This window comes from Rissa tridactyla, chromosome 6, assembly GCF_028500815.1.
Source record: "Rissa tridactyla isolate bRisTri1 chromosome 6, bRisTri1.patW.cur.20221130, whole genome shotgun sequence".
In the NCBI taxonomy this organism is placed as follows: domain Eukaryota; kingdom Metazoa; phylum Chordata; class Aves; order Charadriiformes; family Laridae; genus Rissa; species Rissa tridactyla.
In genome coordinates this window covers 50,180,198-50,207,256 of record NC_071471.1, presented here as the reverse complement: position 1 = coordinate 50,207,256, position 27,059 = coordinate 50,180,198, and the positions used below count along the sequence as shown (strand labels likewise).

At 46.7% G+C, this 27,059-nt stretch overlaps 1 protein-coding gene across 1 annotated transcript in view; it reads right to left on the bottom strand.

The window, feature by feature from the left end:
- Positions 1 to 1,277: 1,277 nt before the first annotated feature.
- Positions 1,278 to 27,059, bottom strand: part of SYNPO2L (synaptopodin 2 like) — a 40,699-nt gene continuing 14,917 nt past the window's right edge. The window contains exons 2-4 of the mRNA XM_054206568.1: positions 26,627 to 26,778; positions 23,219 to 23,880; positions 1,278 to 7,930 (exon numbers count right to left, since the gene is read on the bottom strand). Of these exons, the coding sequence (XP_054062543.1) occupies positions 5,595 to 7,930; positions 23,219 to 23,880; positions 26,627 to 26,778 (3,150 nt within the window). The 3' untranslated portion in view covers positions 1,278 to 5,594. The remainder of the gene's footprint in view (positions 7,931 to 23,218; positions 23,881 to 26,626; positions 26,779 to 27,059) is intronic.

Sequence of the window (27,059 nt, the reverse complement as noted above, 5' to 3'; positions counted from 1 at the left end):
TCCCCACTAGGCACCTTACTATTTTCTGGTTTTAAATTACACTCTGAGTAGTGCACTGAAGTCCATGTTCATCCCTAGCCTGCTGCATAGCTGTTTCAGTAATCCTTCGGCTTTGCTTTGGGCCGGTAACCTCAGGGCCGCCTTCTGTTCCACTTTTGAAAGTCTCTTTGTCTGGCTCCTTCTGACATGATCTGCTGTGAGAAGAAATGACTCTCACTTGAGAAGGCTGTAGAGGTTAACAGGGAATTTAATCAGAGCCCTGGACACAGCAACTGTCCTGCAATGTGTCAAACCATCTGGAGTAGCTCATAATCCTACTATGTCAGCTTTATTAAGCAAAACAAGATGCAGTCCTAATCTGCAGCCTGTGCATCTGTAGACTTATTTCTTTGGAAGCTGTTCTTCTGGTTGGACAGAAGCTCAGGTTTGGCGTCAGCAAACATCGCTGCCCCTTTGTGCATTTCCTGTCCACGGGTCAATCAGAAATATGCTGGATAGTCCCAAGACTCACCTCCAGACCCCTGCATAAGGGACGCATCCTTGTAATTAATCTGAAAAACATCTACAAAATGATATCTGGACAAGTGTCCAGAGTCTGTAGTCCAATCCTACAGCTGACCTCAGCATCTCCTGCAGCACTCAGGAATTGCTGTCTGTGAGTGACACACATCTTGGAAAGGCAACCTGCCATCACTTGTCCTAAACTGAGCACAATGAACCTCTCAGGACCCAGAAATTGGGTAGACTTTAACATGAATAGGGTTAGAGTTAGGATTAGGCTTGGAGCCTGAGGATGCAATGGGATATATTTGATTTTCTGACTGATTTGGTTTTCTGATCTCTTGGTTACTATTAAGAATAAGTTGAATTGTTCCATATGAGTTTATATTTGGATTTACCAGGGCTGACAAACTTCTGTTGATACCAGATTTACAAGCGGTGAGTAGGGTTTAGATTAGAGCAGGCTGAGGGGCAGCACCGGGGCGGCCAGCTGGGGGTGGCCCATAAAGAAATTTCTTCACTCTGTCAGTGAGTGTTTTATAGCCTGTAGTACCAAAATTTTGGATCTCAGTTAAGTTTTTGCTTGCATGGGGCTTTTTTATAGGGGTTTTAAGTCCAACTTATGTGTTTTTATTGCTGAGACATCCCATCCTTTTTTGGACTCCTTATATTCTGTTGGCCTTAGTAGTTTGTCGGTAGTGCTAACTGCATGTCTGTACACATAGCAGTTAGTTACTTCTGGGTGCCAAGCAAAGAAGGTGACAAAATGCCACATGTAAAGTGCATATCACAAGTTTATTCTTCTGCACAAACAAATAGAAAGTGACTGTAAATTGGGAAGAAAAAAGACAAAACAGAGAATGAAAAAAAGTATTTCCATAAACAAAGATGCCAAATCTGTTCTCTGTCTGGGGTCACATCTTCCACCAGACAGAGCACTGCTGCTGGGCTCCCATTTTCAGAGCACTGACGAGTCTCTTCTAGGAAGAGTGTCTGTTAGGGGATGCTGGATATTATAGCAGAAAAGGAGCATATTCTTTCAAAGGGACAGTTCTTGCTTGCAGTGTGCTCATGTCTGGCGATCAGTGACTCCTCATCACACCAGTCTCTTCCAAGATTCTTCCTCTCAGCTGCTGCAGGATCTTGAAGTTATCTCTGGCAAGTGTTTCCCATATATTCTGAGGGAAAGGGCTGATATTCTGAAGCAAAGATAACCCCCCAGAATTGCCATAGCTGCAATGTGTAACCTGCAGCGTGCTAGAGAGGAGGGATGACAGGCAGTTTTAAATCACAGCCCATGCAGACATCTTCAAATGCTTAACAAGGGGACACTGGGGTTGGCCTATCACTGAAGCTTATAACTCAGCAGGTGGGAGCTAAAACTTGTCAAACAACTGTTTATGTCTGTGCTTGTTCAACAGCTGAGGAATTAGAAATTTGGAGAGCCTCAAGACAAGCTTATATGATTCAAAAGTATTTCTTATAACCTCACCTGTGACCTTTCAATAGGCGACCCACAATATTTTCATGAGCAGACGCTAGCAGAGCTGCTTGAAGCCAGCAGTAGTGCAGGTTTCTTCCTTGTAGCTTAGCAAATGCCTCTCAGTATTACTTCTCATTTCATGCTACTTCATAGAATTACAGCCACAGGCCTTATTTGGGATACTCCACAAGCACTGTAGGCCTCATCTGCAACACCCTCTGCTTCTGCAGATCAAGTCCTGTGTCAGCATAGGATCCAGAAAAGATTGAGGGGGCTGAGATCCATCAAACTACTTTGGCTTTTCTTTTAAACACAGCTTTGAACCAAGGATGTTAGAAGTGAAATGCAGGATCCCCAGCCTCTTGGTTCTTTTCCTTGCTCTGATGTTTAATATTTGTTCTCCAATCGGACCTAACCTCTTTTTAATCTCCTGCCCATTACATTATCAGAAATGATGGGCCAAATGCAGTTATTCCACTCATGTGGGTCCTGACATCTAACATTCAACAGTGTTTGGCCATCAGTCCTTGGCTTGCATCAGTGCCTCCCAGAAATCTGGAGTGGGACCACTGAAATACTAACCACATGCAACCTCCCCTACATGCTAAGGACAGACCTGTCTTTTTTTCCAGTGGCAAAATGAATTTCCCAAGACACTCAGGCCCTGAGAGCACTTACCTTTAGGGGCCTGAGGGAAAGGGACACTGCAGTGAGATTCAGACTTTCTGAGGTTATTTCTTCACTGCAGAATTATCTTGAGCACCCTTTCTCTGGTCCACACAACCCCTCTCTGCACCTGAGTTCACTGATGCTTTCAGCCTGGGCTAGCTTGTCTGTCTAAGGCTAGTGGCTAAAACCACTAGCTAGTGACAGACAGCACTCCACAAGGAGACTAGAGATGAAGCTTTTGGAGCACTGCTAGTCCATGAGTTCCTTCCCACAGCTTTCCTAGAAAAATAGAAGACTCCTCCTTCCATGTTTGGGAAGAATCACAGAGATTCAGCTTGTCACAGCACACAGGATTTTTTTCTGGAAATGCCAGCAATACAATGTAGTACAGGATGAGTGAGAAAGCAGTTGTCCAAGTTAGGTTTTGTAGCATGGCTGCTCCTCTTCACCAGACCTAAGTGGATTCTGGTGATCTGAATTAACTCTGTGGTGGTGACTTGTCCTAAGACCTCCCCTCTTGGGCTTTCCAGGAACACATACAATCACCTCATCAGTTCAGGTTGGCTGCTCCTATGTCATACAACCAGGTGCAGCACCTCTTCTGGCTCAGGCACCCCTTTGATCATTAACTCAAACGCATTTCCAAAGATTTTCTTTCCATCCTCTCCCATGGCTGATAGTCTGCGAAGTGAGGTGTAAGTGCTGTCCTCCTCCCTCCCCAGCATGCTCATCCTATGTTTCAGGGCTCCCAGGACTGTGCACTGCAAACACAGGCCTGCAGAACAAGCCCAGATGAGTGTGAAGGATTCAAGGCAGGATTGTATATTACTTTTCCGTTTCTCTCATTATCTCCCTCCCAAGTTTGTCTGGGACTAGAGCTGCTAACTAGGTTCTCCAGACCTCTTTTTCTTTGTGGGAGAGCACACATACAAAATCTCCAGAGGCTCACAGAGAAGCACTTTAGAGCCTCCAAGAAGAAGTAGAGTCCCCAGCTTTTGTGAAAAGAGCTACACGTGGTAAGCTCCAGCTGTGCGGAGGAAGGTTGGCTTGGGCTTAGTGTGAAACCACACTAGCTGCACTGCTTATAGACTTGGCATCAGCCCCATGTGCACACCATTTTTTCCCCCCAGAACCTACAGTTTTGTAGAGCCAAAGTTTGTGCTCAGTCCAGTCAGAGGACAGCTTCTGCTTGAAGGAGAGGAGCAAATCTAAGGAGATGGAGACATGTCTCAAGCAGGGCTAGGAGACCCTCATCCTGCCTCCAGTACTTATTTTTGAGGGTCTAGCAAAAGGCTGGGCAACCCCTGCCCAGGAAGAGGTGGCAAACCCCTTCCCTGCAGCTGGGGCATCCGCTGTGTTTGTGAGCCAGTGCTTCAGGAGCACTGCTTTTCTTGGGGTACTTGTGGGATCACACTGTAAAAGTGGCTGCTGCAAAAGCGGGAGCGCAGTTGGAAAGCAAATCACAGGGGGGTGTGCAGATCAGAGCACAGATGACATGCACACACACCTGCACAGTCCCTACTAATATTCTGAATTCTTTCTTTGGAAAGGGAATGCTTTCTTCTTGTATGTCTTTAGTGTAGGGATTAAGTCTGAGGCTACCCAGGCACATTCAAGGAATAACCAGTCCTGTTTCCCCAGCATCGCCAGCAAACTGAGCTCTGTATGTGTATGTGAGTGCAGATCCTCTGGGACTCTTAGAGCACTTCAGTTCTTACCAAATAGACCCCAAGGATACTTAAATCATTTAGTATGAAATTCTACTTGTGACTTTCTGTTTCCCTGTCCTCCACTTCCATACTGAGAGCGTCTGTAAAGGGTCTCCGTTTTCCAGCTCATTACAGAGTTTTCAGCAAATGTCATGACCCATTTCCAACCTAGCCACGCGTCTGTCCTAAACTGAACAAAAAGATGATGTGCAAATGCATATTCAATCCTGTCTCCTTTTAAAGTCAACTGTACCTTCTCCCACGCAATCCTCCTTTGTACTTACAGCATCTGTATCCTTTTCCAGTGGGACTAATGCTTCAGGGCCTTCCTTGTGCCAGCCAGCCACTGCCTGAGCCTAGTTTTGTCTATCCTCAAAAATTGATGCTTCCTTCTGTGGTTCCTCCAGCTTGTGATAGGCCCATCAAGTCAATTCGACACCACTCTGGCAAACTGCTCACAGACCTGATAGCCATGTTTAGCACCAGCTAGGATGACTTTCCCTTTTAATCCCAGCCCAGGTGACTGGAGGGACGGGCACACATGGCCACCCTCCTGTGCAGGGCACACTGCCCACACGTACATGCACAAACAGCCCTGCTCACTCTGCTCTCTCGCCTCCTTTCCCATGCCCCTGTGGAGGGGAGTCTGGGAGAAGTGTCCAAGATGAAGCCCCGCTTTCGCTCCCTGCTGCGCGTTGCTCTGTGTGTGTGTGTGTGTGCACACAGGTGCGTGTGTACAGACTGACAGGCTCAGAGAAAAGCAGTCTAATGGGGAAGCTAGGGCTTCTGTATTGTAATCCCACCACTGACCCTTTCTTCCTGGAAAGCTCTTGCCCCCCAGTCTCCCTCCATTCAGGGGTGACTCCAAAGCCCTTGGGAAAGGAAAACCACTACCGCCGACATGTCCTCATTTGAGACAACCTCTGCCATTCACCCCCTCCAGAGGTGGATTTTGCTGCCACGTGTAAGTTCCCAGTCTCTGTGTACTGCACATGTGCCCTCTCTCCACATTCTTCCTCCTGCTGTAGCCACAGCCCGTAAGCTTTGCTATGAAGCTGCCCATCTGAGACCAGGGGGAGGCTGGGGGAGAGGGTGGTGCAGAAGGGGCATAATTTCTTTTTTTTCTCTTTTCTTCATTTTGTGTCACTCATCCCAATGTACTGAGCTGACATGAAAGACAAAACGAGCACTATCTCTGCGGGGCCACAGATGGGATGGGAGGGGTGCCTGCCTCAGTGGTGGCCAAAGCTTGGCCTCCACACATTGGCCTGCATCCCTGTTCTCACTGCTGAGAATTTGGGCCTGGCCACCTGAAACCGAGTGGCCGAGGCTGGGTTTGGGGAAGGCCCCTGGGCCACCTGACTGGGCTCTGGGGAGCTCAAGTATGGCTTAGGGGACTGGCTGAGCTCTGCCTGGAAGGGTGCTGGTGTAGTGGGGGCAGAAGAGGCCATTTCTGTTCTCCACACTGGCTCATCCAAGGTGGTGGCCGAGCGGGGCACAAGCACGGTGGGTGTCAGGCTGCTTGAAGCTGGCATGGGAGCTGGAGTGGAGAAGCGACGTATCTCCTGGGTCTTGGCTGTTTTCACGGGGACCTGCTTGGCTGCCATGAAGGACGAGCTAGCCTGTGGGGCTGGCTGGCCAGGAGAATCCTGAATGCTGGGGCTTGGGGGATCCCCAAAACAGAACATGGCTGACTTTAATTGATAGGGCTGGTGGCGCATTAAATCAATGACCTTGATCCCTGATTTCTGGCCAGGTGCCTTTTTCACTTTGCTCTCTGCTTTGCTAGCCTGAGATTTGCTGGCTGCCAGTGGATAGAAAGGGGAATGCATTGGGTTGTAAGCTATTGGAGGGGGAGCCCGGATGTTGGGTGAATATTTCCAGGATGAGGGTAGAGAAGGAGAAGGAGACGGGGTCCTGGGCTTGGACTCTGGCCTTGGTGTTGTCTCCACCACAAATTTGTCCATGCGGCTCTGGCGTTTGGCAAAGAGCTCTGCTCCTTTGCCTTTAAGCTGAGGCATGTCCTGGGCCCCATTCACCAGTCCAGCATCTTGCTGAGGCTTAGGAGCCACCGGAGGTGGGGTCTTGAACTTGCGGCCAGAGGACTGCATGAAGTTGCAAGCCTCAGCACCCAGGCTGAGGAAGTCCTCCTCAGGCCCAGATTCGAAGCCTGCCCCGGGGTGGTCACCTTTTGGCTTCTCATCCAGGTTCTGCACCAGAGACAGGAGCTCAGGGTTGGGTGAATTCTTCTTCTTCTCCTCAATCTTACTGAACATGGGTTTCTTGTTGCCCCGCCGGCGAGCCTCCTGCAGGATGCCTGTGCGGGGAGCCGGCGTGGCAATCCTCTGCTCCCTGGAGGTTAAGGGCTCAGAAGGAGGTCGTGGCATTGCTGGTGAGATGGCAGGAGAAGGCTGCTTTGGTGCAGGGGAACTGCTTATTGTGTGCTGTGATGGTGCTGGACTAATATACAATGAAGAAGAGGCTGTTCCAGGGACTCGTGGCTGGGATGCTGCAGAGGCCACCTCCCCTCCTGGCTTTGAGGGAGCTGACAGAAAGATAGAGGTGGTGGATGTCCGGGCAGTGTTGGCAGAAGGCTTAGTCTCTGGAGCATTTCCTCCCTCTCTTGGCTGTGACTCCAGTGGTGGTGTTGGTCTTCCTGGTGCAGGAATATAGAGAGTTGTGGAGGAACTGACTGGACCACGGTGCATTGGCACTGGTGCATTGGCAGGTGTTCCTGGAGCCAGAGGCGAGAAAGGGGGAACCACCGTGCTTTGCCCACCCAGACTTTCACTAGGTTTTTTGGGTGCAGATGGCCTGAAGATGACAGAGGATGTTGCTGGGCGTTGTCCAGAAAAGCCAGGAGTAAAGGGCCGTGCAGACCTGTTGAACATGCTCGTTGTGCTTGTAGAGAAGGGGTCGGGAGTGCTTGGGGGAGGTGGGAAGAAAGTGGGGCTAGGGGGAGCCAAGAGCTGGGTGGGGAGGGTGGCTGGCTGCTTGCTGGGCACTTGCACGCCTTCCAGCTGGATGCTGAGGGGCATGCTGTCCACCTTCTGTGGCACAGGCATATCTCCGTTCACCGTGCCCTGCTGTGGCTGGGCAACTGAGGGAAGCTGGGGGCTCTTCTGCGCCGGGACTTTCTCGACTGTGTACTTCCCAGCCCGTTCCCTCTGCTGCTCAAATAATCGTGCTCCTTTACCTGAGGCCTCACTCAGTCCTTTTTGCTTCTCTTCCTTCTGTTCAGAGTCAGACTTGGCCTTTTCAATGTCCAGGTAAGTGTTGTCCCAGTCCAAGTGATTAGTTAGGCTTCGGGCATCAGAGAAACCTTCCTCATCAAATTCAGACTCACTAGTTGGAAAAATTCCGTCTTCCTCCTCGTAGGAGCGGTCTTCGTCAACACTCCCAAAGCTTACCAATGTATACTTCTTAGCCCTCTGCCTGCGCTTCTTGAACATCAGCACTCCCTTGGAGTGGGGGTTGGGTGCGTCTGTCAGCAGGGATGCAATGGTTCTGCACTTGGTTTTGGCTTCTTTCACGTTCTTCTCTTGGATGCTCTCGTGGCGGTGGAGCTCTGCAAGAGACAAAAAGAGGCAAGCTCACAGCTTAGCAAGTGGCTGGGTGGGCAAAGATGGACAATGACATGGCTATAGATATTCTAGTGCCCATATGAGGAAACACCCTGTTACCCCCTGCCCTGCCTTTTCTTTCCTACCTTTGCTGATAGTGTCTTTAGGAACTGCTGATAGAAATCCAGGTGCAGTTTTCTCTTTTCCTACAGACACACTAGAAGTCCATGCAGGTGTGGGGAGGGAACTCCCCCCTCTCTGACAGATGGTCTCTGTTTCCTGGTCCGACCTCAGATTTCCTATTTCTGCAGCATGTGGCCAAGAGTTCCAGGCTCCCACAGTATTTTTACAGTGCATGCCTTTGCTCCTAGGAATTTTTACCACTTATCACCCTGAAGGTGGAGCCCTGCTTTTTGTAGACCTTCCTCCTACCATATGGAGGATTCCCAAGAGCAAGCAATCCCTCTGACTCTGAGAGTCTGGGAAGCAGCCTGCTACCTTTAGCACCCATGCACGTGTGCAATGGGAGAGGTGCCCTGCAGGCACAGCCGGGCTGCTCCTGCTCTGGGCCCTGCAGTGCCAGCTACAGAGTCAGAGGGTTTTGCAGCAGCACTGTGTGTAGAGCTGTTTGCGCCTCTCTGCATCTACCCTGCAACAGCAGGAGACATGTTTTCACCCTTGCTGCAGTCCCTTGCCTGTGCCCCATGCCCAGCAAAGAAGAAGAGCATTTGCTCCTGAGCAAGAATTCCAGACCTCCACAACTGATCACCCAGGCCAGAAGGAATCCACTTAGGCAGGCTTGCTTGGAAAAGCCAACACCTGTTGGGACACTGGTATGAAAGTGTGGGATAATCATTTTCCACCTGCTCTGCCAGACCAGCAGTCAGTAAAGCCCCAGGGAGGAACATTGTGTTCTCTGCCCTGGGAAAGTAGAGGGTGAACGAGATGCAATAGTAAAATGAAACTCGGCTGCCCTAAGGAAGGTATGGACATGCCTTGAATCAGTGTTCCAAGTGACAGAAATCAGCGCTAACTTTGCACAGCAAAAAAAGAACATACCTAAACCATAGACTAATTTCTTACTTCTTTCATTTCATCCTTTTCTTTACTCCCATTGTCTTTTTCCCAGCATGATAGTACAGATGAAACATTCATCCACTGCCTGCATCTAATAATTTGTAAAAAAACTGTATAGCACCTTGTCCAGCCCTGATATTCTCCAGAAAGAGGTACAAAATTATGCCTGCTGAAGGGAGAGGAGAGGAGAGGAGAGGAGAGGAGAGGAGAGGAGAGGAGAGGAGAGGAGAGGAGAGGAGAGGAGAGGAGAGGAGAGGAGAGGAGAGCTCTGAGCAGTGCTGGAGGATGGTGTTAGCTCAGGAGAAGAGGGAAGCGGCTCGGTCCTCTCGGGATCTCACTTCTGACCACTTTATCACAGAGCATTCATTCAATGGGGACCTGCTGATGTGTCAATAACCTGCAGTGGGGGACAAAGAGCTTAGCTAGGAAGGATCCTCAGGGCTGCAGATGCTCCCCAAAACCTGGCTAGGCTGCACAATTGTGGTAGGTGTAATCGTTCCATACTGCACCAGTGTAACCACGGCAGAAAGAGCTTCCTTCTCTCACCCCATGCTGAAAATAAGGTGTTGATTTGCTGAGCAGTCATCCTTCCAGGAAGCTTAAGAAAAATACAAGGAACGACTCTTCTCAAGGTTTGCAGGCCTTCCATCGCACATGCTGCTGCTTTGGGATTTCAACAAAGGGACTTCAGCAATTTGAGATCACCTCACATGGGTGCACAGTCCATTCTTCCCCTTTGCACTCAGAAAACTGGAAACAGCAAAATCAATGCTGAAAAAATGGCTCACTATCTGTGCTCTCACTTGCAAAGGGAAGGCTCTCTGCAAAACTTTCCTTACAGAATGGCTCCACCTTGCTGAACCAAGACTGAAATAGTTTCCAGGTTTTTGTGGAGACTTCAGGGCAGGACCTGCTGTCCATGATGGAAATGAGCTACAGTCCCTGAAGGTCTGTCCACTTTACTTTAGAAATCTGCACGCATGTGTCTCTGGGGGTTGTTCACAATGGAGGAAATAAGATTTCTTTCTTACTACAGGCATCCTTGCTACAAGCTACTACACCTCACCTGGCTTGTATTTTGCTTCTAAATTTACAAGGAGGAAGAGAAACACTACAGAATCTTAGTCAAGTCCAGAATACATAAACTCTGGGCCCTGAGTGACTTAGGATGATTTCTGGCATCGGGAGCTAACAGCTAGGGAGATACACCATCCAAAGTGAGTGTCTGTGCAGCCCCTTCTGGCAGCAGAGTAGAATCATAGAATCATAGAATGGTTTGGGTTGGAAGGGACCTTAAAGATCATCTAGTTCCAACCCTCCTGCCACGGGCAGGGACACCTCCACTAGACCAGGCTGCCCAAAGCCCCATCCAGCCTGGCCTTGAACACCTCCAGGGAAGGGGCATGTACAACTTCTCTGGGCAACCTGTTCCAGTGTCTCACCACCCTCACAGTAAAGAATTTCTACCTAATTTCTAATCTAGATCTCACCTCTTTCAGTTTAAAACCATTACCCCTCATCCTATTGCGATGGTGAGAGAAAACCTCGTCCTATCACTCACTACAGAGTACCATGAAAGTGCTCAACTCTGGGCTAGCAAATACTGTCAGAGAAAATATAACAGTAGACAGCCTTGGCTATGCCTCCACCAACTCTTGTTCCTGGCTCAGTGTTAGCGTCCATGAACAACTTCCTTAGGAAGTTCCTCTCAATTGCCCTGTGCTCTGAAGCAGCAGGCAAATAAGGCCCTCTGCAACCTGCTACTCGCCTCCCCCTGCTCTTTTTCCTACTTTCTTTCTCATCAAAGGCTAAAGCACATAAGTAATTATACCGATCCTCACAACAGAAAAATGTTCACAGTATTCAAGCCACAATCTCCCACAACTGTTTAAGAAAAAAGGGAAAGAGAAATCTTCCTGAGATTACTTGCTGAAGGTAAAGAGCAAGAATGAAATCAGAATAGGCAAAAGAATAGGGGAAGGAGAGGAGAAGAAAAATGAGAGGAAACAAAAGGGCGGAAAAGGAAAAGAAAAAAAGAAAAAAGAAAAGAGAAGAAAAGAAAAGAAAACAGAAGAAAAGAAAAGAGAAGAAAAAAGAGAAGAAAAGGAAAAGAAAAAAAGAAAAGAAAAAGAAAAAAGAAAAGAAAAGAAAAAAGAAAAGAAAAGAAAAGAAAAGAAAAGAAAAGAAAAGAAAAGAAAAGAAAAGAAAAGAAAAGAAAAGAAAAGAAAAGAAAAGAAAAGAAAAGAAAAGAAAAGAAAAAAGAAGAAAGATAGAAAAGAGGAGACATCTGTACCTGCATAAGGCTGATCCAAGCTTGAGAAGGCAGAGTCCAGACCTGGAGAGCTGGGCATGTCACAAAGCCCGTTTAATTCACAACTCCCCATAAACAGAGAGAGAGGCAATGAGAGAGAAGCCAAGCAGTTCCCTGCTGGAGCAGAACCAAAACTCTGAGGTGTCCAAGCCCTTTGCTATCAGCTCCACAAGCCTTTTAAAGCCTCTCTTTTGTCTCATAGGCATTGCTGCCGAAAGCCATGAGGTCACATTGTCTATTTCTGTCTTCTTAGCTTCATCACTGAGCAGTGTGATGGACATTGTCACCTGGCACTTAAACACCCTCCCTTTTTCCCCCACCCTCTACTCCCTGTGAGGAGAAACTCCTCTTTTTTATTTTACAATAAGAAAATATACTCTATACTCTCACCGCTGCTGTGGTGTAAGCTTCAGGGTAAAAAGGTGCTAGCGTCAGGTTACTGTTTCCAATGCCACAATGTCCAGCATTTCTGTGCTAAAGAGCCCTTCAAAGAGGTGAGACTAACACAGTGCTCATGTCCAACATGGACAAGCAGAGAAACCCACCCAGGAGGAAAGCAATTTTCCCTGTCTGAAACCCTCAGAGAGCACCCTGAGGGTAAATATAATGAAGAAAATATAAGGAAGGTAAATATAAGGAATAAAAGAGAGACGAGCGCCTTTCTTTTCCTGTGTATATCAATTTCCTTCCATGTCTGAGGAGAACCAGTCCATGATACAGATTCCTGTTGTGTACCAGGACTGAGGAACATTTAACAGAGGATCATGAGGGTCCTGCATTCCTGTAGTGAAGAGGTTTAGTTGAGTTAAAATGGCAGAGGCTGTTACCTACACCACGGAGGAGTGTGGCTGTGCCCAGGGAGGGTCATGCAGCGTTTGGAGGCCAAGGACTGGTGTTTTGTCAGCACCATTCAGAGCTCCCGCGCTGGAGACTGAGAGGTGTTGAAAGATGAGATGCTGATAGTGAGGACTGAGGTGGACAGGGAGGAAGGGAACAGAGGGTTCTGGGAGTCTACAAATCTCTGCAGTTGTGGCCTGCTCAGCATCTCCTCACACTTTGTCGAGGTCTTGTCTTACTGCCTCTTTCTGTACACGAGCAATAAGTCCTGTGAGAGAATCCCAGAGCTGTGGCCAAGGGACACTGCCCTGCGATTCTCCCTCCCAGCAGTCCCAGCCTTAGCAAGACTGTAGCCCAGGACTGGAGCAGACCATCTCCAGTGTTAGTGAATCTAGAAAAGTGAAGGTCTAACCATGCCTCCTGAAATCCACTAGCCATCGCTGCATGCCGAGGAAGACAACTTCCACAGGCAATGTTCATGTCATGCCTCATACAGAGGCTCTTACAGCAAAAGCAAAAGCAACGCAAGTAGTTCAGTCTCTTCTTCTTTGATGAGTATTTACACATATAGGAATACAGTCTCTTTGGGAAAACCTTGTAGAATCTGATATATACAATAAGCAATTGGAAATGAAAATACAGCTCTGCAGTACAGAAAAAATTCTCTATTAAGGACATTCAAATGGAGTAGATAAAAGAGTAAATGGAAGGGTTATAAAACTCTCCTAAATGCTGGTATGGCAGATAATTTCTACAGAAAACTTTTTGTTAACTTTTAAAGCACTAAATTATATTGGAATAATCCACAAGAGGGAAAAATTTCTATCAAGCAAAGCCTACAAAGATTTTTCCATTAACTTAACTAAATTTCACTGAAGTGAAATGCATTATGTTACTAATTACAATAAAGAGAAGTGTAAAAAGTACAAATCTTTTCAAGATCAGGCCCTGTTAAAAGAAAGCATTTTAATGTATGCTCAGGAAAACTACTGAGCAAGTAGGCTTACATGATGCCAGACACTGTTCATGTTCACTAGGAAAAAAACAACAGTAAATTTTACTACCAAAGACCAAATTCTAGAAAAGCCATTACCATAGAAAATAAGCATGCTGCTAATTTCAGAGATAAAGAGCCTGTTCCTCTGTGATGAAATACTACTTGTCTACTATTTTTTCACATGGGATCAACTAGAATTTTGTTCTTCCAGCTATTTATGTTAGATAAGGTCATTTTTCCATGGCTAACGTTGCAAATATCTCAGTAAGTCATTAGAGGCTACAGACACCTCATGCTTTTCATACCTGGAGTCCTTTCAAAATAAGATTTGGATAGGTTATATTGGCCTTCTAAGTATTTCCCTGTTGAAAGCTTCAACCTTTCAAGCTTCGACCAATGCTTGAATTGCAAACAGTAAAGCAGAGGAGTGTATATTCTTTTACTTAAAAGAAGTGACAAAACTCTTGGGACAGAAAACTTGTTTCTCATTCTTGGATATCAGCACACTTCCATCACATAGTCTATGCATAATATAAAACATAGATATGGCTCCAGTTTAGGATGCTACAAGCATGCTTCAGTCCTACTTAACTCTGCAACACTTAAGAATGTATCTGATGTTAAATATGTAGTTAAGTACTTGTCAAACCAGTATTTCTTCTTAAATGGCTAGTTTTTAAGAGCTCCCAGTGAGACACTGCCCCACTGCAATCTCCTGCTTTTAGAAAAATAGAAATCAAGCTTCTCTGCAGATGAATCAACAGCCCACGGGAAAAAACATGACCAGTCATTTTGTAGATTTTTGACCATTCTTAGCCATTCTGCGACTCCCACCCTGCTATTGAAGAGCTCTGCCAGGCAGAGGAGGTGCGGAGACATTGCTATACGTGGTTGCAATGTATTAGTCTCATGGTATCCTGCTGCAGACTTGAATAGCTTGTTCCCTTAAAAAAATCTCCCTCAGTTGAGTGAGAGTTTTTTCCTGAGCTGAGGATGGAAATATGTCCTCAGTGCAAAAGGTAACGCACACGGCCAGTTCTCCTGTGCCGACAGCTCGCACTCGGGCCCTGGATAGTCTTCTGTTGCCAAAAAAGAGCTTTCTTTTGCCAGGAGAGCACCTCCGGAATGCACTAGTGAATCTGTCTTTTGCAGTTTTAGCCCAATTTCCTGAGAAAGGTCTATGCAGTCATGCTCCATGTCTTTTGATCTTGTTTCATGCTAATAGTTTTTGAGCCTATTTTGAGCTAATTTTAGGAGCCTGAAGTCACAAAGATACAACACTCCTACAAGTTTACATGAAAGTAGGTGGCTGAACAGAGGTGACAGACCGCACCATAGGCAGCAGGAAGCCTGAGTGCAGTCTTAATTAGGCACCAAAAACTGAAGAACACACACAACAGAGAAATTATGAGTTCTTATTTTGAATGTGAGAGACATCAGACAGATCTGCATTTTACTAGATATGAGACAATACGATATCAAATGCAAGACATAAATTAAAAGGACACCAGGATCTGTTAATTCTACTGCTCACAAAACTGCTTGATGTCTGACAGCAGGATACCACTGATTTATCTTCTCTTTGTCCTTCAGTGTTTCCACCATCCACTCTCTAGTAATACAGACAAGCATATGCTCACCATCTGGGTCTGTGGACTTGATTAATCCTGTAGCACTTGCCATATATTGATTTTAGTCCTTTTCTGCAACCAGTCAAGCTCCTTCTACATTTAAAAATCCAGGCTTTCATGAGACAACTGTTTACCTTCCATGCCTTATGTCATCTGCTGATTAATAGACAGCAATGTCTGCTGAATCCTCAGGCCATCCTTTAAAAATGGTATTATTGCTATTTCCTGTTACTGCTTCCTAGGTATGACCCACTCAAGAGAAACAAAATACATTTTAAAAGCTTCACTAGCAGGAGTTTGCAGTTGAAAAAGCTGATAGGAAGACAATGGTGATGCACCTCCTCAATCCAGGAACCCACCTCCCTCCCCCGTGTCCCACACACACCTGGGTTTCTGTGTGAAGAAAGACCAAAGAAAAGCTGCAAGGTGTCCCAGCCAGGTCCCAGCTCTGGGTAGTAGCAGTTTTGGGGCTGTGGGGTGCCCCACAGCACATACTGCCTGTTCTGTCTAGATGCAGTCAGAGGACAAGATCCACTGACAGAAGAGAGGAGGGCTGGGATTTTTAATCATCTGTCTCCTCACCAGTCATATAACATTGAGGTGGAGAGGACATTTGATTGACATATGTTAGTGTTTAAAGCTCCATGGGTGAAAATATAGAGGTAGTCCTGTTAGATTCAGAAGCCCAGTGAAACACTACTACCAACTTAGCCAGTTAGCTAATCTGACATCATGAGCCATTAATAGTTATGTTTTCTGTTCTATTCTTAGCCAATTGTGCAGTCACCTTACAGTAGTCCTATCTCATCCATATTTCTCTCATTGGAAAAGTCATGTGGAACCATATCAGATATCTTACAGAAGCCAACATATACTGTGTCCACCTTATTTCTTTAGCCACAAAGTCTTATCTTACTGAACAGGTCAAAGACTATCTCTTTTTCTAGTTTTTGTTAGTCCATGTTGTTTTTACTGATCATTTTGTTTTCCACAAAGTGTGCTCAAAAGAACTACTTTGGTCACCGAACTGAAGGTAAACATTTATTATTTTTTTTCTTATCCCCAGAGCCTGTGTCTGTAAGAAGGGTGCTATTCTTGGTCTCTTTCCCTGAGGCCCTTCCCATTATTCCAGATTATTTATCGAGGACTGAGGGCCATTCTGATACAATTTTCACTAATTCCTTACATTCCACCTCTACAGAGAATATGATTCAGCCTTGTCATTTCATTATAGTCAGTGTATCAAGATATGCTGAATCTACTCGCCCCCTTTCCTGCTCCTATTTCATTTATACAAAGGGCTTGATTCTCAGCTAACATAAGCGGTAGGTAACATAAATCTTTACAGATTTCACAACAAACTCTTCCTACAATGGATTTCAGTGAGACTGAAGAATGATTATTTGCATGTTTACAGTTTTCTCCTTCCTAGCTGTAACTTTCTCTCACCTTTGTTGAGCAATGACTCTGTTGTTTAATTACCCCTTGTCAAAGTCCTTTTATGCCTCACCCTTTTATGCCTCTCCCTCCCCTATCATTATCACTTTGTCTCATTTCAGTGTTGCCCCTGAGCAGACTTGTCCCAACCCTGTCAGCAAGTCCCACATCACTTCCAGAACTGATGGAAACAACATTGAACAGGCAGAGGGATTCCCATTGCCTGTTTGCATTACGATTTCTTTCAACTCAGCTCTCAAAATCCTGGAACCTAGAAACTATCAGCTTGGTTAAGGGTTGTATTTATAGTTGTTTCAGTGTGATCACCTTGAGATCTGAATTATTGGCAAAAGGCAAAATTTTGGCTTAATCTCATTGTTCCACATCAGCCTTACACATCATAAGTCACTCCAGATGTGCATGTGCAAGGGCAGGCTATGTTAACTTCATGTGTGTGGCAGCATATTCTGAAAAATAACTAGCTGAGGCTCTGCAAGGACCATGGAAGTGTGAGCTTGGAAGAGAACTGCTGATGCTGTTTCACCAGCAGCAGGATGATGAATGACCTCTGACCATGTCTGAGGAACTGTGACCCAGAGTCAGAGTCCCTGCACTAACAATAATAACACAGAGAAGTAATGTCTGAGTAACTGGTAGTTTAAAAAAGATACTCAAAATGGCAACAAACGAAAGTATGTACCTTTTCATTTCAGGGATTGCATACAGCTTTCCTCCAAACACTTTCACATACCAAAGATCTTTCCCCTCCCAGAGATTATTATATGCAGCTAGATTTTTCTTGAGCTAACACATGTTCAGCTAAATCCACGTCTCTGTCGGGCTCTGGGGCAGCAGGATAGCATTGAAGTACAAAGGGGAAGCAGACCAGAGCTCTATCAGCTTTACTTTCAGTGCTGCAACCCACAGTATCTGCACTGAAATGCTGGACAAGAGTGATGCCCAAGGGAACGATGCTGGAAGTCTCCAGTAAGCATACCTGAGGAACATGGCCAATTACTTGTGACAATTTCTGAGAAGACAGAAGGAAAAATTCATCCACACTAGCCAAACCAGACAATACTATCTGTCTTCTGCCCAAACAGTTAATATATCAGCCTGAAAATATCACCTCTGTGCTTTTGATAGAAGAACGTAAACTGAAGGCATAAGCTCAAATGTTGGCCTCAAGCCTAAAACTGGAGGAGAAAGAGAAGAGTGTTTATCTCTCTGTTGTCTTCTATGATAAATGCCTTCCATGCTGCAGAGAATTAAAAACTGAATGTTGGTTATCAACTGGGATATTCTTCAGCAAAAGCATACAACTAGACTGCGTACACCAGTGTACGTAAATTGATTTCCCAAGTGGAGGCAATTTCCAGTTTAATGCGTGTTGAAGTGAGATCAGACTCTCCATCTGTGATTCAAGCATGGAGGCTGTCGTCCTTGTTTTCCTAGTGGTTGGCTGCTCGCTGAGTAGCACGGGTCAAGGGTTATTTAGCATTGCTTCATACTGATAGGAACAGACTTCCTGTAAGACGAATAGTTCAGGCAATTAATTTTAATCTCCTGGTCTGAGCAGAATGCTTTTCTATTTTACTTTAAAGCACGTAGGATGGGGACAGTTGACTACTATCCTAAACCTTTCAGTCTTCTAGACTGCAGTGAATGACAAAAGCAGTAAGCTAGACTAACAGTCACGTAACTGTGATCATTACAGATACAACTGTCAAAGCTGAAAGCCAAGAAGGAAATGTGGTGCAGTAAGTTCAAACCACCATTCAGGTACTTTATCTTGTTCACAGCTCCTGTGGCCTATACTGATTGTAACAGGCTGATACACGGCTTGCTGGACTCCCTCTCTCTGTAGGGAAATGTGACTGCAGTCACTCTTAGAGGAGGTAATCTGTATGACCCCCAATGAATAGGCCACTTATTTATAAGCATCCTATCTCGTCAAGTGATGCCGCCGTACATCCGCTTTAAACAAGAAGGATTTCCTTTTCTGATATGGAATGTAGTAACTTTGATGACTCTGCACAGGCAGCCAGGTCCATATAAAGCAGAGGAGAAAATTTCCCCACCCATTTTTCCCTCCCTTCCCCGACCGTACATGGAGAAGCTCTTGATCCTAGGAACTAAAAATAGTCCAGTGGATAAGTTTAAATTGAGATATTTTGAAGCACTTCTTGCACTGACACAAATTCCTACAGTGTGATAGCAAGTTAGGACTAGACTGCTGTCCTGGTATGTCTGTCTTCTGTTAGCAATTGGTATTTCCAGTTGTGAGAAAGATGGGGGTGAAAATACAGTGCACCTTAGAGAGCACAGGTGGCTGAAGAGAATTAGCCTTGGCTACAGATGGATCCCAAGCCTCTGAGGGTGGAGTGAGCAGAAGAGGACACTGCAGGAGCTACAGGGAACCAAAGAACCTCGCTAGGAATTACTTGTGACAACTATAGTCTGATTCTCCCTGCCATAAGCTCCCACTTTCCCCTAACCTCCTAAAACTCATTCAGATTTTTTTATTTGTATTTTCTGTCTTGTTATCTCTTCCTTTCCTTCTGCACTGTCCAAGCAGCACAGAATTAATCTCAGGAAGGGATGTGGCTTGGCCCTTTACAGTGATGATGAACTGAGGCCCTAAAGATCCCAGTTTCATCAGGGATTAATCACCTCTTTAAAGAGAGCGAGTTACTGTTTTAGTAGGAAGGAAACAAATTTATACTTTTGTTTCTTCAGATTAGGCAAAATATTGTCTATTCACAAGTGTGAATGCTCTCCTGTAGTTCATTTAAAGTACAGAAGAGTCCCCGTTTGCTGGCTGTTCTCTTGCCCCACAGAGCAAAACACCAGGGTGCATAGCAGCCACTGCGTATCAATGAAGACTTGAAATCCTATTACTTGTAGGGCAAGTTCCCCACATTTGGATGGTGTGTGGCTCCCCACTCTGCCCCACTAGTCTGCATCAGCAATGTTCTGTGTGGTTTTTGAGGCATGTCCAAGTCATGTGTCCTGTGGAGGGCTGGAGTGATGTACGTGCTTATCCCACCGTCTGGAAAAAATGAGCCAATACCAATATGCAAACAGGGCAAGGAACTTTGGAAAGAGACAGGCCCAAACCTCACTGCAAGGGCTGTTGCCTTTCTAAGGAGCTTTAAAGCCTGGTGTTTTTGCTGGGGAAGGAGAGGCACAGCTCAGCAGCTGACAACATGCAGGGCATTGTGAAGTAGCACCATCAGCTACTGCTCCCTCTTCTCTGTGCTTACTTTGCTCCACCCCACCCACTGGCAAATGGGTGTACCGATTTGTACAGCCTTGAGCTTTTGGTACTTGCCGCCACACTGTGTTCTGCTCCCGGAGTCAAATCCTTCCCTAGTGTAAATAAGTGAGCTCCATTTGCTTCTGTGTTACTGCGATGCAAAGCAGATGTTAGCAGTGTCACCTCCGGCAATTGCCACATGATGTGTATCCTTGTAGCAAAGGCAGGGAAAGGAGCTGTAGTTGTTAGGAGTTGGTGGAGTCGATGCAAAAAAATCCATGTACTGGAGAAATGTCAATCAGATGAAAATTAAGAGAAAATGAATCAGTAACAATCAGAACATCAAGACTGATCACCCATCATGGTGAGACTAGGAAAGATGTTGGGGGAATATGGTAAGCATTTACTAGTTTCATTGATGATCTTGAGGACACTATACAGTCAGCCTGGATCAGATTTGCTAAAAACGTCAGAAACAAAGGAAAATCATACAGAAAAGGGCAGGCAGGGGGGCTGAATCAACTTGCCTATGAGCTGGAAAGCTCAGAGCTGCATGGAGTGAGGACAAAGGTCTACAAAAGCTCTAGAGATAGGAAATAAACAGCAGAGCTACAGATCTTAAGTTTGAGAAAACCCAAGAGCTGACAGTCAACAGCAGTCATACTGAGATCCTCGCAGGGCAATAGTGCTGTGAAGACTGTCAGTTGCTGCTCTCGGTGGTGTGCAAAAGAATTATTATGTATCTCTACTCTTGTACAGGGATTTCAATTATTCATCTAGAAATCTGATGTTTCTAGATACTTACCTAGAAATACTATACTTGCAATTCTGTTTGCCTGAGGTGCAGGGACAGGCGGGAAAGGGAGAAAGTCTCTGTAGCTTAAAAATGACAGTGAAAAGTTAGAAAGAATGAATACAAAGGACAAGAGAAATACTCCTAAAATTGGAGAAAACATAAGAGCAGGCATGAGAAAGGAGTACATTCTAGAAAGAGAAGGTGAGGAACCATCTGGGTAACAGTCCCAACAAACCAAAAAGGAGTTTTTCACATTCTTATGGTGCGGCGGTGAGAGTCACAATGGAGAAAGCTATGGCAAGACAAGAATGGTGTGCTGAGCAAGTGCACTGGGAATATGTTTAGACACATAGTGCTCCAAAAGGCAGACATCTGATTAGATAGTCAGAAGGGTTCTTAAATGCCTGCTGTGTATATATCAAGCCCCAGGCTCCCATGACTAATCAGACAAGTCACCTACTGTAGTTAACAGATTTTAAAAGCTTGCCTAGCTTCTAACCCATTTCATGTTCCTGTTTAGCAAAACACAGGGGTCTCCATGTCCCAGAGTAGGCTACCGCGCTGTTGGTAAGCTAAGGAAAGGTGGAAAAACAGAGCTTTAAACTCTGATAGATCCATGGGAGCCTGGAGCAGCTGTCGGAACTGAACCAATGCAAGCACAAACATCCTTGCCAAGGCTACATCTTTCTGGCAAGAGATGCTGTACCATGTGCCTCCCATGCCGAAAACTTCTCTGCAGGCAGCTTCCCCACAGAGCCAGTGCAGCTCAGCAGCCTCACATCCTCCTGTTTATTCCAGGTGTAGGTGCTCCTTAGCTCTGTTCACCACATAATGAAAACCTCCCATCCCTCTTCCTTCCCTGCTTCCTTCCTTCACAGAGTTACTGGCTGCTGACTGTGACTTTTGTTTTAATGGCTGCTGAGCTCCAGCATGATCAGGACATAGAATTTTGCCTTCACATTTACTGCCAAGATTCCTAACCCAAGAAAAGGCCAAGCTGGCCATGTGAGTTGCCATCTATGGCAGAGTAACTCTTACATAAGGACACCCAAGGCCAAATACAAACCACAAGCGGGGTGAGTGGTGGGGGGTAATAGGAGAATAAAATATTATCTCAGTCTGCAGTGCTTCTGGGAACCCTAACTCTAGCTGGCAATAGAGTTGCATCATCTTCTGCCATGGGATATTATTTTGCCATCAGAAATGCTCTGCATTAAATACATGGCTTTCCTGAGAGACTTCTGTACTGACGCTGTCCATGGAAATAAGTCTTGATGTAAAGCAATTACTCATCCACTGCTAGGGCTATCAGGTGGCAGGGAGCAGCTGAACATGCCTTTCTCAACATTCACCTCATGCTTGTACATTATTCAAAGGGGAAAAAAATAGCTCCGTCCTCAGGGAGGCTGAAATTGCTACTTACTTTGCTGTCCTAAGGAAAGTGAGTGCTAAAGACTACGAAGAAATAGTACAAGGCACCAGGTCAGTTGTACTGCCTAGCAGGGCCAGACATAAGAGACCCAACCGAGTCTGTCCTCTCAACGCAGGGCAGAGCAGTAAGACAGTGCCCTGCCTGATGGAAGCAGCCTAGATTTGAAAGTTACCCCTATAGGATCCTTTAGGCAGAACAGATAAAGGAATGTTTAGCCCAAGGAAAAGAGAAAAGAGAGGCTTAACAATTGCCTTGCAATATTATTTGGCCTGGGGAAAAATGTCTAGCATTTGCAGCAGAGAATCAGAAGTTAGAATCTGTGTACTTTATTTCTGATTCAGTCTAGTAACTTTTCTGTGTCTCTGTTTCCCATTCTGTCTCCCAGCTAAGTCACTTTTATAAAAGCCACTTTATTTCTACACTCAGAGAAGTGTAAATTAGTCAATCATACTGCACACTGAGGTAATCATATGAAAACAAGTTTTTGATTACCTTGCTTTTAATATTACTGGGTAGATCACAACTGTGAAACCAGGTAACATCTTGTTCTGCCTTCATGTTGGGTTTGAAATACTCCATGTGTGGCAGAAACCAGGAAAGATATTCACAATTAAGGTCACTTCAGGTCCATCACCCATGTACCACACTACATTTTTCCGTACTTTATTCCACCTGGAAAGGTCTTTACTAATAGGGATCCCACTACAAGGAACTGTTGCAACAGCTGATTTAATAGCTCCTGTCTGTCCTTGCTGGCAGCCCTTCACGGCCGATACCTAAAAAGTGATAAATTCTACCAGAGCTCATTAGTTGCTGCCAGGCATGGACACCTTTGCTGGAGGAAGTGCCTGCAGAGAAAACATCCTCCAAAAGTCGATGTAGACAAGTCCCTCCCTGAGCTTGACAGGGTGAGAGAAATGAATGAGCTACTGACAACACTCTTTTAGGGCTATGCTGACTGAAAATTATTTCTACTTGGTCCTTAATCATGTATAATACTACATGCCTCTGTGCCCATGGAGAGCTGAGCTAAACGGGGGGCTCCTCAGCAGCCCCTCGGAATGAGCACCCTGTGCTTGGACACACAGACAGCTAAGGAGCAAACTGAGCTTCTGTGAGATCTCTGAAAGTCCAGGCCTGGGAAATCTAACCCCCAACCTCTTTCCTGACACTGAGTCTTCTTCAGCCCAAAGTGTTGAAGAAACCAGTGACCTCCACCCCGTGTCCAGCACATAGAGGTGCTAGAGCACATAGAGTTTGTGTGTCTGCAGCTTCTACAAGTGACTCCCAGATCCTAGACCCTTTCTCTCATCTGTTCCTTGGAACATCTTGGGTGAGGTAGACCCCAGTGCCAAAGCTGCAATAGGAAGCCCCAGTCCCTGGAGATCTGACTTGACTGTGCTTCTTCCCAAGCTAGAGGAGCTAACCTACTTGACATTTGCAGGAATGAGGCTTTTGGAAGGAGATGCAGTGTAAGAAGAGGGCATGGGTAAGTGGCAGGGTGCAGAGGACTTACTGGCCTGCTTGGCTTTCTCTGTGTACGTGGTGGTTAGGTCTTCATCAATTGGGTGCTCCACTGGCCCCACCATGGGGATGAGATGACGTTCCGCTCGGATAGCCTTGGTGGCATGTGGCAGGAGCATCGCCTCTGGAGAAGGCTCCCGTCCTTCTGTTGATGGTGGCCGCAACTGTCCCTCGCTCTCTGAGAATGGAGTGTCTGTGCGGCTGCCAGGCAGGCAGCTAATCTCCCTCTTGGCCACCCCGCCGGAGGCGGCTACCTCAGCCACCCCCTGTGCAGCAGCCTCGGGCATGCTCTCGTAGCCGCTCTGTTCGGACAGGGACACCTCATCCTGAGGCACATCTGCCTTGCTGTTGGTGCTGTCAGGCGGGGAGCGTGGGCTCTTCTTGCGAGCCCGGCGGTGCTTCTCCTGGGCCGCGTTGTCAGCATCGCTGTCTGTCTCACCATAGTAGGCCTCACTGTCCGGCGGGGAGGTGAGGCTCTCCAGGTGCCTCTGTGACCTCCGTGGCTGCGAGGGCTGTGCAGTGGCCGGGGCTCCTGATGATTCAGAGCTGAGTAGCTGCGCCGGGGGACTGAGCGGGGATGGTGGGGAGAGCACTCGCTGCCCTGGAGAAGGGGAGCGCTGAAGCCGTGGGCCGGTCTGGTCCCCACCAACTATCCTGTGGGGAGAAGGAAAGGGGGTGAGCAAGGTCTGGTTGGTGGGGCTGAGCTGGAAGGAAACCACCACATGTGAGAGAGGGATAAGGATTGAGCCAGTGTTTCAGGTGTCTTTCAGGTGGTACAGACACCTGAAGAGCAGGCTTATCTCTGACATCAGCTACATGCGCTCATCCTGATCTTCTGCTTCACACACTTGAAAATCAGAATGCCCCAAGCGCATAAAAATCTACTGAGCCAGCTTAAGCAGCTCCCCAGGCATTTCTCCTGGGGAGGTGAATTCCTGCATAGCAAACATTCCCCAGGACAGTGGGACATACCCCTACAGCCTGCTGCTTGCCGGGCCGGGACCGGGCGGGTGGTGCCCCAGCCACCACACTGCACTCCAGGTGCTCCTGCAGCTGGGACTGCACCCTGGAGCTCTGTCAGCTCTCCAGATCCTGGCACCCCCCAAACTGCTTTAGTTCAGAGTGTGCTCCAAAGAAAGAAGCTGGTGCTGTTTGTTTGCCCTGACCTCTATGTGGGAGTAAATAGCAAATACTTAGGAGAAAAAGGCCCAAGTGTTTTTTGAGGGTGGGACTCTGCTATCCTGTGGTAGGAGTCCACCCTGATGTGTGGCCTGCTTGCTGTGGGACTGCTTCACAAGCTAGCTACCAATGCCTGGCTTTTGACAGCCGTACTTCAGTCATGCCAGCCAGCCCAATCCATGGTGGCATTCGCCTTTGGCTTAGGCATAGCAACTTCTAGCCTGTAAGTCAGCTGGAAGGATGACTAGAGTAGGGGCAGGGCAGGCTGGGGCAGTCAGCCCGATTGCTGGCTGCCAGAGGGAGGGAGAGCTGGCAATGCTGATGGGGAAAGAGCCAGCTCTGTCCTCCCTCTCCTCAGGAGTGAGTCTGGATTTCAGTGGCAGCTTGACTCCAGACCTCCCAGATGGGGCTGGGACCTTCTTCCTTCCCTTGCCGGAGTCACCAGGGCATGTTAGAGTTACAAAGGAGCATGCATACTGGGAAGCCAGGCAGACGGCATTGCCTCTGTAAAGCTGGGGAATTCGTGACTTGGATTCCAATTCTAAACTGTGAAAAATTTATACTCATGTCAAATAAAAACCTTTGTGGAAGCTAAGGGTGGGACAATTTCTCTGACAATTTATATTGTTAGCAATATTTGCTATTACGAACTCTCACTGGGGAACAAACTCAAAGCTCCCCAAGCGAAACAGAACAGTCCTTCCTCTTTTTTAAACACTCGGCCAGATAACTGAAAAGCATTACTGTTTGTAAGCCAGTTTCTCTTGTTCTGCACTGTCAGGTCAGAATCTCTCTCCCTCCCTCTCTTTCTCTGTTCAAACACATCCTGCACTGACAGAAATACACGTGACCTTGCACGCTCCAGACTCATCCAGCTACCTCCCCTTTCTGAACGGAACTGATTGTTTTCTCTGGGAACATAAATATGAAGTGGGAATAGAGCAATAGATAAAGCAGTATTTGATGAGTCTTCCACTACCCCAGGATGAAGCCAACTGGTTACGCTATTTCCAGACCATCCAACATTGGCTCCCAGAGGGCTGCAAGAAGCCTGCCTTTGTCACTTTGCTAATTCAAAGTGTGCTGATTTTGGCCCATTGGAATTTGCCCAGGCACCTGTTGGCTGCAGATAGGCTCCGATGGGGTGAGATAAGGCCTTGGCAAGGGACCAGGAGCTATTCTGGACACCTTGTGCAGACCTCACTCATCCCACTTAATCACAGCTAGGGTATAGGGTGAGCACATCAGATGGCACCGGCACTTTCCCTGAAGCCAAGGGGAAGATCCTACATGTTCAGGCTTTCCTCCTCTGAGCGCTGCCCACCTCTGTCCCTGCTTTACAGATGCCAGCAACCAGCGTGGCTCTCCCTCCAGCCTGCTCACACTGCTCTGTCTTTTCAGGGCTGTAGAACATCACATTTCCCTGCCCTCTTCACCAAGGTCTTATTTCCTGAGGGTGTCTTCTGTTTTGGCAGTAGTGTGGACTAGCTGGGACCTCACACAGCTTTGCTGTCTTCATCTTTATATGATTCATTTGCAGCTTGGCCATCATTCAACCTGCACTGAGGCACTGAGTTAGCTTAGCACAGGTAGAACCAGGGATGTTACTGGGACCCTTTTTGTGCTTAAATTTGAGCCTGGTCTCCACTATTCTGCTGGACTACGGACTGCAGAGATATTTCTTCCTGTAAAAAGGGACTCAGCTACATACCTCTTATCTTTCTGGAAGTCAGTTCACACCCTGTTGGACTACAATGGCCTGCTGTAGTAAATACTCAGGTAATCTTTTATCCAATCCAAAACAATTATCCAATATGTAGTCAAATCCATTTCTACAGAACAGTTATTTAGGCATAATGACCTGGAGTCTCTATTAATTGCTGAGATGAACTGCCCTATGGCATCTGCTTGCTTGGAGCCTAAATTGCTCGTTGTCCTGAGCGTAGCCCTCACACTGCAACACACAGCCTGAGGGGCAGGGAGGTCTGGGGTCAGTTCAGCCCCAGGGCCAGGCACTCTGGAGAGCAGCACAGAGACAGTGCAAAACTTTTGGATGGCCACATGTGAGCCATGGGGAAGTCCTCCTAGTACATCTTGCAGTATGGAGAAACCAAAGGCATCCTGCCAGCCTTCTTTCTGCTAGGTATGGATAGCTGCTGTGCTGGATGAAGCTGCCCTGCTGCCTGCACTTCCACAGCACCAGCACTAAGGAGCAGGTTACCTTTTCACACGGATGTTGAGCATGCCATTGGAGGAGTCGATGATCTGCATGGCAGTAGCATGGGAGAGGCCAGCACATGACTTCCCGTTGATAGATATCAGCACATCATTTTCCCACAGGCCTCCACGGCATGCTTTGCTTCTCTTTCGGATCTGGAAAAATGGAAGAGAGAAGCTAGGGATGAAAGCAAGAACAGCAACTACTTAGTTCAGTTTCTTGTCTCCTGCTGGCCCTTCTTTTGCTCCATGCCTGATAGAATAAAATAAGGCCTAAGACTACTGTGCTGCCAGGGTGAAGAACCAGTCCTCTTGGGTGAGCCCTGGCTGTGCCTTTTGGTCTCTGTATTCCTGTTAATTCCAAGAGCCACTCTGCTGAGCATAGGCCTGACCTGATCATCAACCCAATTCGAGTCCTTTAGTGCAGATGAAAGACT